Below are 14,878 nucleotides of genomic sequence, written 5' to 3'. Positions count from 1 at the left end.
CTGCCGTCAAAGTCCTTGCCAAACAAACACGTGGAACATGTTTCCCTGTGGAGACCCCGGAAGGGACAAGCTGCACGCCGCTGATTTGTAATAAAGTGGATTTACTTTATGTCAGTACATTTCACAGTGGTTTTCCATAACCACATTTAGGGGTCCTCCATAAAACATTTTTACAAAAAAAGAAAGAGATGAATTAGCAGGTATCACTTTTCTCAAATACTCAAATTAACATCCATATTGGTCAGTATCAGTAATGTTGATTTATTTTAAGTGTGTCGAAAACTTATTGATCTATATCTTCCAAACATATCACAGTGAAAATGAAAACACGGGTTAAGCTTTGCAAAAAAGACGAATGTGTCCGAAAAGAAGCTTTATGGGCAACAGAGTTACTTACTACTTACTACAACAGCTAATGGTTCTATGTGCAACAGTGCAGTGTCTGTACTGACACAGTTTAGGTATCAGTAATCATCTATACTTATAAAAGTAGGAAAACTGGAAATACCCATATTGAAGTATCTGTCTTTTGGACATTTATACTGCGTTAAACATAGTAAACTAAATGAAAGCAAGAAATTCCTGGTTCTCTAGCATCAACATGGTATGAGTCCCTTTAAAAAAAAAAAAAAAGCCTAAGTCATTAAGACTGAGCTTTAAACAGATGTTACTCTGTGCTAACTTTGCAGAAAATGCACCAGCTCGTCTTTATTGTCTTCTATGTTTGGTCAATGGTAAACAGACCCCTGTCTAAGTGGGACTGACTGTTAAGAAGCAATTGTTACCAACAGCTGCTGTAGTGTGTGTGTGTGTGTGTGTGTGTGTGTTAGAGTGGGTGATGGGTGGAAAAGGGGGGCAGCTGTCATGACAGACAAACCCTGTGCTTCCTACATTCCCTTATAAGGACAAATGTCCCTCAAAACCATGACCCATATGAGACCAATCTGCTTTATCCTGATAAAGACCTGGTGATGAAGATAGGACCCGGCCAAAAGTGCTTCTTTGACTTGAAGGGGGGTTTTGACAAAACACAGCAACGGTTTCATCCAAAAATCTACTGTGATGTTACTGCCTCCTACTTTGTGCCGAGGCTGTTTTTTATTAAACGAGACAGAAAACGTCCTAAGTTAACTGGCTTAGTGTTGTTTGCTGTAAATACTCCCAAACATTTAAAATCTGATGTGAAACATGGTAAAAATCCATAATTTTGACTTTAATGACCAATAAAAAGATAATGGAGATGATGATTATGTGCATGTGACCAAGAATCTGTGGCCTGTTTTGACTGTGTAGACTTTCCTGTGTTCACTCACTGTCTCGATCTTACTATTACTGCAACCATTAGTTTAATGACATCCAGTCTTTCTGGGATTCTTCACATTATTGTTTGCAACAAAACCAATGTCATAAAGTGTCCAGCCAGACTGAAAGGGTGGGGTTCAGAATTTTTCAAGTGTGTCTCCAAATGATTGTCAGGTGCACTGACACTGAACGGTATGAACATCAAAGCAGGTCTTAGTTTTTGTAATCCTTCCTCCTGGTTTTACAGGACTGTAGGTCTGGGATGCACAGAGCCGAGTGGGCCACCGATGAACATTGTTGGGCTAGTTTTTGTGGTGTGTCCCGCACCATTGGCACTAGTCGAACTCCCGTCAGACATGTTGAATCAGTGAGTGAGACCATTCTGAACCATTGCACGAGAAAAGAGACATTAGTGTTAAGTTATTATCAGACATATACTGTTGTGTATTTGTGTATGTATAGTATCAAACTACCTCTTTATCTTTAAGATGGATTTTTCTATAAATCCTAACTTAATGTGGCCAATTTGGAAGAACGAAGCCTGATGTTGTCTTCCGATAAACATTTAAACACATTTTTGCACAAAATGAACAACTGTGGATTTTCACCCCGTCACTTTCACAGGTAAGTGTATTATTTTAAATGAATCTTAAATGAAAAGCCTGTATAGACATAACGAGCGATCACAGCGAGTGAAACCTGTTAAACTGTTTAAGGACATGCTCGAAAAAACGTGAACTTGTCCTGTAATATTCGACTTTAGCAGTCTCCTGTAGATAAAAGCTTCTTCTTAGCACAAAATGCCTCCACAGTAGTGAACCAGGAAAACAAACCCAAGGAGAATCATAGGATGGTGTTTTAACTAGAATTCCTAGTTCACATTAATGTGTTTGAGTATTCTTTAAATATTATTATGAATTATAAATCAGCTGAAGATGTCTAGAAAATGAGGGTAAAACTGTTATGTAAAAGCCTGTAATGGAAATAGACATGTGGGTTAGTAGCGTCTCTCTCAGAGCTACACTCAGAGCACATGGCTACAAATGGAATATTTGAAGGTGTCAATGGTTTGTGTGGGGGGTTATTTACATTCCTTCTACACTCACAGAAGCCTGATAGGGAAGCGCAGGGACATGACTCTGACGTGACGAATAAGGAGCCCGAGCACTCGTCATTCTACCCTCAGTCTGTGGCCACACGCAGCCACTGGCACCTGTTCCACTCCACTTCCCTAAAAGGAGACGCTGGAGCCAATCAGAGGCGAGAGCTGTGGCTGCACAGGCCCTTCTGGGGATCCGCTGTCTGCCGGAGGTCTCTCCCACCCCCTCTTATAATATTGCCCCTCAGCTGTCTGGCATGATCCCTGCCCCCACCCCTACCCCCCATTATTCATACATGCCACAGCACTGGCAAATTGTCACAGGCAGTTCCCCTTAGACGGCTCCTTAACCAGATTGCTCAGGCAAGATCTCAGATTTCCCTGGCACCCACATCCCCAGTGCAGCATTTGAGCTTAGTCATATTAACACATCCTTAGGGAAATGAAGGGCAGCTCCACAAAGTCAGAGTGCAAGATAAATGCAACTACTGTATGTATGAAACAGACATCAGCAGTTCGGGACGTGATGATATTCTTGTTAAGGGGTTTCTTAAGTGTTCCAAATTCTCTATAGCTTTGAGAAGTTGCTTTAGAGTTTATTTCCATTGTTAAAGAATACGTACTAATTCTATGACACATAATATGCTATTTTATTTATTATACTTACTTATATTTATTATAGTAACTCTAGTCTAGTAAAATACATTTAAAGATACACTATTGTAAAGCACAGACCATGTTACTAATTCTATTTATCATAAAGCTCCTTTGTTACACCGAAGCTGTAAAATGTGTCATCGCATTTTCAATCTTTTTTCATCACGTTTTCTCACCACTCCTTCCTCCTGTACGTTACCTCTTATCTCACAACTTTTCTTCGGTTTGATGGCACCCTGACGCAGCGTCCATCATTTCAGTAAGCAGCACTTAATTTGGGCTTGTGTGAACTCCTGAGCCCTCCCACCGGCCCCCAGTCACAGGACGCTGGCGCATATTTAAGGAGGCCCTCGCACCCTCACACTTAGTCCCAGTGGAAACTCCAGTCTTGTCGTTACAACTTGGTGAGTGCCTTTGCAACCTCATTGCTGTTTTTCCAAAAGCAGGTCTGTGGAGTGTGGCGACCAGGGAGGATGAGCAAGACATATTACTGCATGTTACTGAGGTTTAGGGTTGGAAGAAGGAGACAATTTGAGCACTCAAGGCAGAGAAATATGGAAAGCCAGTGGAAAAAGAGGACATTTCAGGCATTGTTCCAATATAAGGATGGTTCATGTGGGTTCATTAACTGATCTTTAACTGAGATTAGAAAAGTTGCCTGAAGTTTAGGATGCAGGACTGCGATGCTTGCATTGGAGTAGCAGGCAATCAGTGCTGACCAGTTTGATGCAATCTGTGCAGCAAATACAGAAAGAATTTTAGAGCTGTTAATATTAAACACTCACCTGAATGAGACACACGCAGTGTTTCTATTGGCAGGGACCAAAACCTTTAAGGTGAGATTGATCCGACTGTGGGAGGATCCTAAAATCCACAATAGTTCGGTCAGGTTTTAAGATGAGTTTGACTGATTTCTTCCATAAATATTTAATACACATTTACAAATAAGAGTAAGTTGTTAATGGTTTGTTTGGGATTTTCCCGGTTTTTCAGTATTAAAATTCCACTTGACTCGTTTATTATTCTTATAAAACTACATTTTACTGCCTTCACTGAGAGTGATCCTCATGAAAGTAGTATGCTACAGCAGCCATTTAAGTTGTGATTACAGATGGTGTTGCTTGCACGAGGAAGTCTGGTATAAAAGGAAGATGCTGGCACTCGAGATGCTGGCTGTGGTCAGAGATCCTGAAGGGATCCGAGCACATGGTCTGGCTCCAAACAGAGGACTCCTCTATGTGGAGACAGCTGTGGAGAGGCCCAGACCTCCACTGGCATCTGTCAAAATACAAACTATCTCAGCTGTTAAGTGGCTGTGGCTTAACGATGAGATACAGAAGAGGGTTTGTTAGGGCAGAGAGGGGAACGACAAGGGTCTCGTAGCTGAAAATAGACCTGTGAGTGTGCAGGGTGTCGAGCTTTGCCCCATTTTGGCTTTGTGGGCAGCTGTGAGATTAAGGCCCTTATAGGTGTCTTAATACTGAACATTGCGTTACAGTTTTTTCTTAGCTTTGAGTGGCTTTGTTTGTTTCATGTGAAATCATCCTGTGTACGCTTTAAATGGAAGCATCCTTTCCAGCAAATAATCTCTTTTCTATCCTCTCTTGTACAGACGGCCAGCCAAGACACAACTAAACATGTGCGACGACGATGAGACCACCGCCCTTGTGTGCGACAACGGCTCTGGCCTGGTCAAGGCTGGGTTTGCTGGTGATGATGCTCCCCGTGCCGTCTTCCCATCCATCGTTGGACGCCCCCGTCACCAGGTGTGAAAACCGAAAGAGCCAGGAATTTCTAGAGTATTGGAAACACATTGTAACACCTTGATTGTCAGTCTCTGAAATGTGGTTGTGTCATGTGTTGTTTCTCAGGGTGTGATGGTGGGTATGGGTCAGAAGGACAGCTATGTGGGTGATGAGGCCCAGAGCAAGAGGGGCATCCTGACTCTGAAGTACCCCATCGAGCACGGCATCATCACCAACTGGGACGACATGGAGAAAGTGAGAATGGGATTCATCTTTCTACCCAATACAAAGACAGGACTTTGGATAGTAATGCTCCATCTCTGTCCCTGCTTCACAGATCTGGCACCACACCTTCTACAACGAGCTCCGCGTGGCCCCCGAGGAGCACCCCACTCTGCTGACAGAGGCCCCTCTGAACCCCAAGGCCAACAGGGAGAAGATGACCCAGATCATGTTTGAGACCTTCAACGTCCCCGCCATGTATGTGGCCATTCAGGCCGTGCTGTCCCTGTACGCCTCCGGCCGTACCACCGGTGGGTCAACGCCACGAGATCAACGCAAACTGCACTTTATTGTGTTTCTGTGCCATCACCCGACATTCAGCTGCTTTGTCTGAACAGGTATCGTGCTGGACTCTGGTGATGGTGTGACCCACAACGTGCCTATCTATGAGGGTTACGCTCTGCCCCACGCCATCATGCGTCTGGATTTGGCCGGTCGGGACCTGACTGACTACCTGATGAAGATCCTGACTGAGCGCGGCTACTCCTTCGTCACCACAGGTAAGAAAGGCCCCGCAACTAACTGGAAACAAAAACAGAATCAGTACTAAAGCATTAGTTCTTCAGTCTTATTTCAGTCTAATTTTAGTTTTTTTAAATAATCTCTTTAACTGTTTGTTCCGGTTTGTTTTTGCTGATAGAGTCTCACTTCACTAGCTAAAGAAATTCACACAGAAAGGTGTTTGCAGACTCAAAGTGTTGCATAGATGCATTTAATTTAATCCTAAAAACCACTACAACAGAATTATGGCCATGTGACAACTAAATTGTGACATTTCCTTCCTTACAGCTGAGCGTGAGATTGTGCGTGATATTAAGGAGAAGCTGTGCTATGTTGCCCTGGACTTTGAGAACGAGATGGCCACAGCCGCCTCCTCCTCCTCCTTGGAGAAGAGCTACGAACTGCCCGATGGACAGGTCATCACCATCGGCAACGAGCGTTTCCGCTGCCCCGAGACCCTGTTCCAGCCTTCTTTTATCGGTGAGAGTGTCCACAACACTCATTCTGCAAATAGTGTTTATATGTGTCACATATAAATGACATTACACCCCATTATTAACATAATAAAATAATAAAAATACTGTAGTAATCACTTAAAAAACCCTTGTTTCAGCTTTACATATAAACAGGTTATTTATTTTTATATGTATGTATGTATGTATGTATTTAAAATGTATATTTCTCAGAGTTCCTCCCTATATTAACAGTTCTCTGCTAATTGATTGTAGGTTATCTAAAAAAAACACATTTAATTTTAGTGTTCTTTTCAAAATCTCTGGTATTTTATTATTATTATTATTATACTCAGATTTCCTTTTTTCACTTGCTCAGGTATGGAGTCGGCTGGCATCCATGAAACCGCCTACAACAGCATCATGAAGTGTGACATTGACATCCGTAAGGACCTGTACGCCAACAATGTGCTGTCCGGTGGTACAACCATGTACCCTGGTATTGCTGACCGTATGCAGAAGGAGATCACCGCCCTGGCCCCCAGCACCATGAAGATCAAGGTGAGCCCCCTGCGTAGTAGAACTGAGCGGTTACGTGTTTGTGAAACGTTCTCGTACCAACTTCTGCTCCTCGTCTCCGCTCCCTGCAGATCATCGCTCCCCCTGAGAGGAAATACTCCGTCTGGATCGGCGGCTCCATCCTGGCTTCTTTGTCCACCTTCCAGCAGATGTGGATCAGCAAGCAGGAGTATGATGAGGCTGGCCCCTCCATCGTCCACAGGAAGTGCTTCTAAATCTCCAACCAGCACCAAAGACCCCCACACCAACCAACCACATCAATCTTACTTCATGTCATTTCTACTGTGCCTTTTGCTGTATATACATGTACTGTTGTAATAAAAATAGTTGCTTTTAGCAGTAAGTGTTTTAATGGAGTCTGTCCCGAACATACAATTAGATGTCAATTTATTATTTCTTCTTATTATTGTTATTATTATGGCTGCATTGGTCTTCAATCCACCAAACCATTAACTTTATCTTTACCACCAAATTTGGTTTGAAGGCAAACACACAGGTCAGAATTATGAAACATGAAAAATGATAAAATATTAAAAATAAATGTAGCTTTGCCTGTGTCCTACCAATGGTCCAGGGAAGGTGGAGGTGTCGTTGTGAAACATTTTACTCGTGTGATTTAATTTTGCTCGACTTTAATTTTATGATATTGGTCATTTTTATGCTGATGAGAAGCACCTTGAATTTTGTCTAAAAAGGTTTAGATAAAGTTGACTTGACTTGACTGTTGTTTCAGAAACCGTCCGAGGCTCCAAAATTCCTGCTTCATCACCACTGATCATGAATTTCAACAGATACATTTCTTTAAGTTTTCAGATTTATCCACACTACGGTGTTTTAAAGAGCTGTTTTTTTTAGTTATATGGACATAGTCAATGTGTTCCACAGGTTAACATGTGACAGCTGCATCAGAGGGAAACACAATTTGAATTAAAATAAGAAACCTCCCATTTAACACAATCTGCACAAACGTGTAGCTGTTGCCACCAGAAATCTGAATTTGAAATTGTGTGTTCCCCTTTTCCCACGTCGCATGAATGCACCACTTTCCCATCCGTCCTCACTTCCTGTCACAGGTGATATGAATGAGAATGATAACGCGTGCCTTCACTCTACCTTTTGTGCTTTTACCAGTGGATTTCTTATGTCATGGCGGTGCAACTGCTCAGGTTTTGACAGCTCTCAGTGACGTTTGAATCATGAAGGTTACGGACAGTAACGTGATTCGCTTTCACCTACAAGTCCTCTATGGCATAACTGTGAAGAGCTTTGAGAAGAAAAGGGAGAGACTGTCCATCAGTGGTGCAAAGATCTTTGGTGTTCCCCTAGAAAACGTACCCAGGCGATACATTCCCGAGTTTGGCCTCATACCCTGGTGAGTGGAAACAACAGCACTGGAAAAGTTTTCTTATGATTTTGGACAAAATGTTGCAGGTAAACCAACTGTTTGTGTCTCAGCTTTTTGGTGGGTGCTTGTTCATTTCTCTTGGAGCATGCTGCCACTGTAGGCCTGTTCCGAAAGCCAGGCTCTCTTCCCCGGATTAAGACCCTCAGGGTAACATTTTTTTATATATATATATATATACCTTTAACTACTACTGGAGCAACAGTGTTATCTGGTGCTTTCAGACTCATGATGCACTCGCTTTATGTTTTCAGGCAAAGCTCAATAAAGGAGAGGAGTGTTTACACACAGCTCTCCCTTATGACGTGGCCACTCTCATCAAACAGTTTTGCAGAGAGCTGCCAGAGCCGTTGTTTCCCTCTGAGCTCCACGAAGCTCTGCTCAAGGCCCAGGCGCTGTCCAACACGCAGGACAGGACGTCAGCCGTCCAACTGCTGTCCTGTCTGCTGCCCGCCAGAAACTGCTCCTCGCTGCATTACCTGTTTGACTTCCTCTCCAAAGTCTCCCAGAGGTGTGGATAGTGTGAGACGTCAGTGCCCATGAGAGCTCAGTTTCTGTGTTTGTTCAGTCTGTTTTTAAGTGCACACAAAATGAGTGATGTAAGGAGCTGTGAGCCTGTGGGCAGTAGAAACTGACCTTATGAATGAGATGGGTTCTAATATTCCAAAAGAAATTATGTCTTCAACTACAAATATTGCTTTATTGTCATTTTGGTGCAGCAAAGTTACATTTTAAATTGGGTTCGGTGTGAAACGGGCACATTGAAACACACATTTTATGAATTTAATTCTTGCTAACTCCGATGATGTGCACAATTAAAATCGATTTGGAATGAAATTTACCTCAAGCACCTAGTTTGACTTCCTTCTACCTCAGCATCCTTCTACCGATATATTCAGTTTCTCCTCTGAAACGTAACTTAAAAGGCTTTATAATCTGTACAATATACAACACTCTTTACCCTAAGAATCTTCACTTGGATTTAAAAGTTGGATTTATTTGGCTCATATTTATATTACCAGCCTCACTGTGTTGGACATTATTTATTGTAATGTAGTTTAACCAGCTAACATTTTCCCCTCAGAGATAATCTCATGTTTTTAGAAGCCTGCAGAGATTAAAACACTATATTTTATAAGAAAAAATGAGAAAAGGAAAAAGCCTTTTGAATTTTTAATTTTTATTTATCTTATTTTTATTTATTTTTTTGTTCATTGTTTTAAGATGCACTGAAAATTTGATGACTAACTCCAACCTCGCCACAGTTTTTGCTCCTTGTCTTTTACCACCTCCAAACAAGACAGAAATGTCTGAGGGACGGCTTAAACTCCGGGTTCTCCTCCTGGAGACCTTCATCGAGAATCCTCATTTATTTGGTAATGAATTAATCAATCTGATCCAACCTTGTCCAGTGTTTCTTATACTGTATGTATGTTGGCAGGATTTCTGCTAGTATGGCCTTTACTATATCTACCAGGTGTGATTCCTAAGTCTGTGATGGATAGTATGGGATTCCTGATGGATTGTAAATTGCCACAACAGGCAAATTTAAAGAGTGGTCACAAAAAGAGACACAGTTTTAAAGGTAAACTTCACCAGTTAATTTATCAGCAAATCAATACAGATTTAACATAACTGTAAGATGTGGAATGGCATCTACTTCCTGTGTGTTTTATTTAATCAAATGCCTACAGTGTTGCGATCTGTAAAGACTGTGTCTCGGATTCAAGGGAGAGCAAAGGTCACACCTCCGGCCTCTGAGCAGAGCCAGCGCTCCTCATCAGGAGACAAACCAACCTTCAGGAGAAGCCTTGGTCTGGAGACCTTCCCCAGTATCGTGATGTTCAGGACCTACATGCCTTGTGCAGGTAAACACAAAGTAAAGAAAGAAACGGGTGCAATGCACGAGAATGCTCCACTTTGTACAGAATTCCATTAATTATGGCGTGTTAGAAACTGGAGAGGGTTGTGTCAGGAAGGGCATCCGGTGTAAAAACTGCCAAATCAACATGCGAACAATGATCTGCTGAACTCATGGGATAAGTTGGAAGGACCCAAAAAAAAAGGGCCTGTTTGTTTTACAGATCGAGGTTTCAGTCCTGCAGCGAATTTACTGGATGGTTCCAGTCCTGCTGAAAAACACTCCTGTAAAACAGCACAACACAGACTAAAAAGGTAAATTCTAAATGTACAGTACAATTGCACCATTACAGTTGCATAGATAGAAAAATAGAAACAATTGATAAAATGGAAAGATGGACTTTTCTGTGCTGAAGTTTGGCATCATCACTGAAAACCCCGACACATTCACATGCACTAAACGGTGATGACGAGTTCAACAAAGTTAACGGTGCATAGACCTAAACTTGGACGCACGTAGGCAGACTTGTGTTTTCAGACTTTGTCTTTGCAGAGATCTGTGTTTGGGTCATTTCCCCCGACTGACCAGAGGATCCGATGCAGCCCGCTCTCCTGTGCTCACGGCTGTGGGGAAGCTGCAGATCACCCCTTGGAAAAGACGTTCCTCACTTTAAAGTATTTTTTAAAATATTAAGAAGCAGCCATGTTGGCTGCCAAACGCAGCATGTTAGGTCAGCGTCTGATAGACCAGTTTATATATTGTCTCAGATCAAATTACTTAAATGTATATTTTATTTAATCTATATTTTAATAAATGTATTAACTATTTATTTTGCAACAAAACTCAAATATTTTCAAGTGTTTCTTTCACCTGCACATTTCAACTTTATTGGTTTGTTTGCTAAAAACAACAAAGCTAGATTAGAGCAATATTAAACCACTTACAGAAAAGTAGTGAGGCATGTTCACTGAGGACATGTTGGCAGGCAGTAAGAAAAACTGCACTGATCAGGAAATAAGTCAGTGGGCAACATGTTATATCACCACCAGGTTAGATCATGAATGTTTTGCTCAGCAAAATGTTTGTTTCTGAGAGAGAAGAGACTTCATAAAACCTGTGGAACCGTGAGGCCCTGCACGTTTAGCCAGAGCTAGTCTGGACACACTGTAACAACCAGTAAGAACCGAGGGTTCTAGTATCCTAGCAACTGCATCTGAGCCGTGAAGTGAGGCGGATCACATCCTTTTGCTGCGTTGCATAACAGCCATCCACTATGAAACCGGAAATGGTGTAGTTTTGTTTTGTTGTTTTTTTTTATGTGATTTTACAATTAAATAGCTTAGACCGAACCTTACACGGGAACAAAAATATGCAAATTGAAAGTTATGATAAATTACTTTAAGTCAAACGGGTCAAACGTGGCGTTTTAGCGAGTTCAGGACATTTAGTAGGGTGGTTCTGAAGCGGCCTTTTATTTTGAAAAGCAGAGATGTAGGTTATCTCTGGGAGCAGCTTGACAGACGTCTCTCTATCATCACGGACACGGTAAGAAAAACAAAACAGACACCTACTACTCTCTGTAATTTGGGACGTTTTCTGGGAATGACACCGCCTACAGTATTCAATGAATGGTGTTATTCAAAGTTATTGCTAAAGATGATTATTTATCCGTTTAATGCGGGCTATTTATAGAGCTTTTAAAGGCTGTTTACAGAGTGAGTGGCGCACCAAGGCTTTATTTCCCTCAGACAAAAGCTTTCCAGGTTCACATTAATGATGAGGCCAGGTAACAGGAAAACCTCATGCACTCGTCCATTAAATCAGCCTGCGTGTGTCTAACAGGCGGCTGTGTTTGCGCATGATAACACGCCCGTCCACCTTCTGTGCATTAGCCTGATGTGCGCTTCTCTCTGTGCAGATGACACAAATGGACTCGACGGGGCGGTTATCGTTGCTCAGCCTCCTCCTCCTGTGTCTGCAGCTCGGCAGGGCTCCGGCCCGCAGCCCGCGCACGGCGGACCAGGTGTCCGAGGCCGACATCCAGCGGCTCCTGCACGGCGTCATGGAGCAGCTGGGCATCGCTCGGCCCCGGGTGGAATATCCGGCACATCAGGCCACCAACATCGTGGGTCCTCAGAGCATCCAGGGTGAGCTGGCTGAAGCCCTGTCCACTGTATTTCTGTCTTACCTCTGCACTCTCATCAGTCCATTATTTACTTATTTATTTATTTATGCTCATTCTAATAATAAAAATGACACCATCACTGGGTAAAATCATCTCTGCTGTGACTTTTTTTTAACTTTACCTGTAAATACTGGGTAAAGTTAATTAGATATTTTATCAGTGATGCACCAAATAACATATTACTTGCCAACTTATAATAATTCAGTTTTGGACCCTTTTTATTAATATTTTTCCTCACTTTAATTAATTAATTCTCTATCATTCGGGAACCCCATTGATGGGGAAGTAACATGTTTATCAGTGTATTTATTTATTTTTCAAATAATTAGATGGTGTTGCAGACTTTTGTAGTCTTCTGTAATAAACCAATTTAAAAATGGTTCAAAAATATCTGGCTAGATGTAGATTACATTTCAGTCTCTTAACCAATTTCTACGTATTTTCTTTTCCACATGTAAATATAAATCTTTAAATAATATGATTTTTAGAATCACTTTTCAGTGACTATAAATTACTGCGGTAAAATAAAATGTTCATTAGCTTGAACTTTTGCTTTTTGCACTCCGGATGGTTGTCGTTGTGGTGACTGTAGTTCTCGTTTTCCTCCACCAGGTGGCGCTCATGAAGGGCTCCAGCACCTCGGCCCCTATGGGAACATCCCCAACATTGTGGCTGAGCTGACAGGCGACAATGTTCCCAAAGACTTCAGTGATGACCACGGGTACCCTGACCCTCCAAACCCCTGTCCACTGGGAAAGACAGGTACTGACCTTTCAGATATGACAGAGACACAGATGAGCACATTAGTCCGACGTTATTTTCTAGAACCCAGATATCACGATGTCTCATTTTACAGCAGCAGACGGCTGTTTGGAAAATGCTCCGGACACTGCCGAGTTCAGCAGAGAGTTTCAGAAACACCAGCATCTGTTTGACCCAGAGCATGACTACCACACTCTGGCAAAGTGGGTGAGTGGAGACTAGACAAAGTCATGTTCTGAACAGAGATTATTTTATGCTACACGAAATAGTTTTTAATTGGGCTATAAAAGGTAGAAAATGCTCTTTTTTTTTTTTCTAGCCCCCACAGCTTCAAGCTGCTTATCGTGAATGAGCAATGGCCTAAAACTCTGATTATGTGAAGCAAAGCAATAAATTCTTACATTTTGAATGTTGACGCCAGGAAAATGACTGATTATTCAATGATTGGAAACTAGGCCACTGCACAAACACCTTGTCACATTTCTTCAGTTCGAACATGGAAATCAAATACGCTTGCACTGATGATTACAATATCTGAGAACAGGAGCATGTGTGGAAACGTGTATGTCTCGACTCCTCTCGCATTTAATTGGTGTTATTACGTTGCATATTTTCAGTAAGGCAGCGGCAGCTAAGGGGCCACACTTATGATACAGGGCTTTATAGTTGTCATTGCCAAGGTGCCAGTATGATTCCCAAACATTTGCCTGGTTGACCTCCTCCTAATGATACGTCCCAGCATACATTTGTTGAAAGAAAAAGAAAAAAACAACAACTTTAAGATTAAAACTCAACAGAATGGGATGCAAAGGTGGAGCAGTATAATAATTTATTCTAGTTATGTGATCTAAAAATGGAAAAAGAGAAATTCTTATCTTTTCACTCCAGTTTCTATAATTTGTGTGGATTCTTTCTTCAGCTTGCATCTTGGCTGGACTCGGTCACACTAGCAAATGCTTTAATGTCACACAGAGGCGTTGAATATGTGTTGACTTAAACAATGGAATGGAAACTGCTTTAATTTTTTTTTTATTATTTTGCTTTTCTTTTCCTCTCAGAACAAGGAGCTTTTGTACCAAAAATTGAAGGGAGGACCAAAAAGAACAAAAAGGGTATAGTATTTCTTGGTCGTCCGTTTCCCTCTTCCTTTGTAGGGTTGTGTTGGAGAAACCACATCAGCAGCTCTGACTTTTACCCCTGAAGGAACTGATGTGCTCTTAAACTCACTGATTTAGATTTACATTTATTTCCACAAAACCTTTTAGTATTTTTATTAACATTTTGTTCTGCTTGGTCAGATGCTAAGAAGTTATGTACTGTACCGGTTTACAGTCACATTACTGTCTCCCTGTCTGCAGAGTGTCAACCCGTATTTGATGGGACAGAGGCTGGACAATGTGGTTGCCAAGAAATCAGTTCCACACTTCTCTGAGGAGGAAGAAGAAGCAGCAGAGGAGCAGGAGGAGGCTCCGACTGTCTCTGCCACCCTCACGCCCACAACCTAAACCCCCGCACCTGCAGCCAGTTTATTGTATTAGTGTATACTTTCATATTGTGGTATTTAACACTGCGTAGTTCAGCATTTCGATTGACAAGCAACAGAATTATGACTTCAGTCCAAATGTATTTATTAATTTTTTTTTTTTTTAAACATGAAACGGTCCAGTTCATGTTCACTAATTGTTAAAACGTGCATATCTATCTGCTGTCTGTTTATTTCTAACAAATAGGCTTTGGTGACAGTTTGATGTCTAAGTTGCGGAGTATTCTTCTTTTAATTGTAGCAGAGCAGGATGGACTGATTGCAAATCACATGCTAGTACTCGCTTAAGTTGCGTATCATAGCTTTAAGCCCAAGTGAACTTCAACTTTGGGTCCTGGTTGGTTGGTTACACTCCAGTTTCATGTTGATTGTTTTAGCTGCTGCTTCAATGTTTTTTCATGTAATAAACACACAGGAAAGCTCAGTGGTGGTGTCGACCAAGGTGCGAGTGTTATTCTATAAATCAAACGGCTCATTTCTGCCCTACAGGTCTGGTTTGGTTTTCAGT

General features: G+C 41.7%; 3 protein-coding genes across 4 annotated transcripts; all 3 read left to right on the top strand.

Moving 5' to 3' along the window:
• The first annotated feature begins 3,329 nt into the window (after positions 1-3,329).
• actc1a (actin alpha cardiac muscle 1a) lies at positions 3,330-6,953 on the top strand. The gene is made up of 8 exons (XM_067482634.1): positions 3,330-3,462; positions 4,671-4,824; positions 4,930-5,058; positions 5,141-5,336; positions 5,424-5,585; positions 5,875-6,066; positions 6,418-6,599; positions 6,689-6,953. The coding sequence occupies exons 2-8, from the start codon at positions 4,696-4,698 to the stop codon at positions 6,830-6,832; spliced, it is 1,134 nt and encodes a 377-aa protein (XP_067338735.1). The 5' UTR covers positions 3,330-3,462; positions 4,671-4,695; the 3' UTR covers positions 6,833-6,953.
• A 730-nt stretch (positions 6,954-7,683) lies between these two features.
• Positions 7,684-11,114, top strand: LOC137102632 (rho GTPase-activating protein 11A-like). Its single transcript, XM_067482329.1, has 8 exons — positions 7,684-7,989; positions 8,073-8,169; positions 8,274-8,530; positions 9,244-9,395; positions 9,497-9,604; positions 9,714-9,887; positions 10,104-10,194; positions 10,433-11,114. Exons 1-8 carry the CDS (start codon positions 7,814-7,816, stop codon positions 10,551-10,553), a joined length of 1,176 nt encoding a protein of 391 aa, XP_067338430.1. The 5' UTR covers positions 7,684-7,813; the 3' UTR covers positions 10,554-11,114.
• Positions 11,115-11,291: 177 nt separating this feature from the next.
• scg5 (secretogranin V) lies at positions 11,292-14,794 on the top strand. Of its 2 annotated transcripts, none has more exons than XM_067482331.1 (6): positions 11,292-11,425; positions 11,799-12,027; positions 12,678-12,827; positions 12,925-13,034; positions 13,886-13,939; positions 14,186-14,794. In XM_067482331.1, exons 2-6 carry the CDS (start codon positions 11,799-11,801, stop codon positions 14,330-14,332), a joined length of 690 nt encoding a protein of 229 aa, XP_067338432.1. In that variant the 5' UTR covers positions 11,292-11,425; the 3' UTR covers positions 14,333-14,794. The 2 variants fall into 2 exon arrangements, with proteins under 2 accessions (XP_067338432.1, XP_067338431.1); XM_067482330.1 differs by having other exon boundaries at positions 11,293-11,425; positions 12,922-13,034.
• The last annotated feature ends 84 nt before the right edge of the window (positions 14,795-14,878 follow it).

Source organism: Channa argus, chromosome 17 (genome assembly GCF_033026475.1).
Source record: "Channa argus isolate prfri chromosome 17, Channa argus male v1.0, whole genome shotgun sequence".
In the NCBI taxonomy this organism is placed as follows: domain Eukaryota; kingdom Metazoa; phylum Chordata; class Actinopteri; order Anabantiformes; family Channidae; genus Channa; species Channa argus.
The sequence above is the reverse complement of the archived record's forward strand: the minus strand, read 5'-3'. Positions and strand labels throughout refer to the sequence as shown.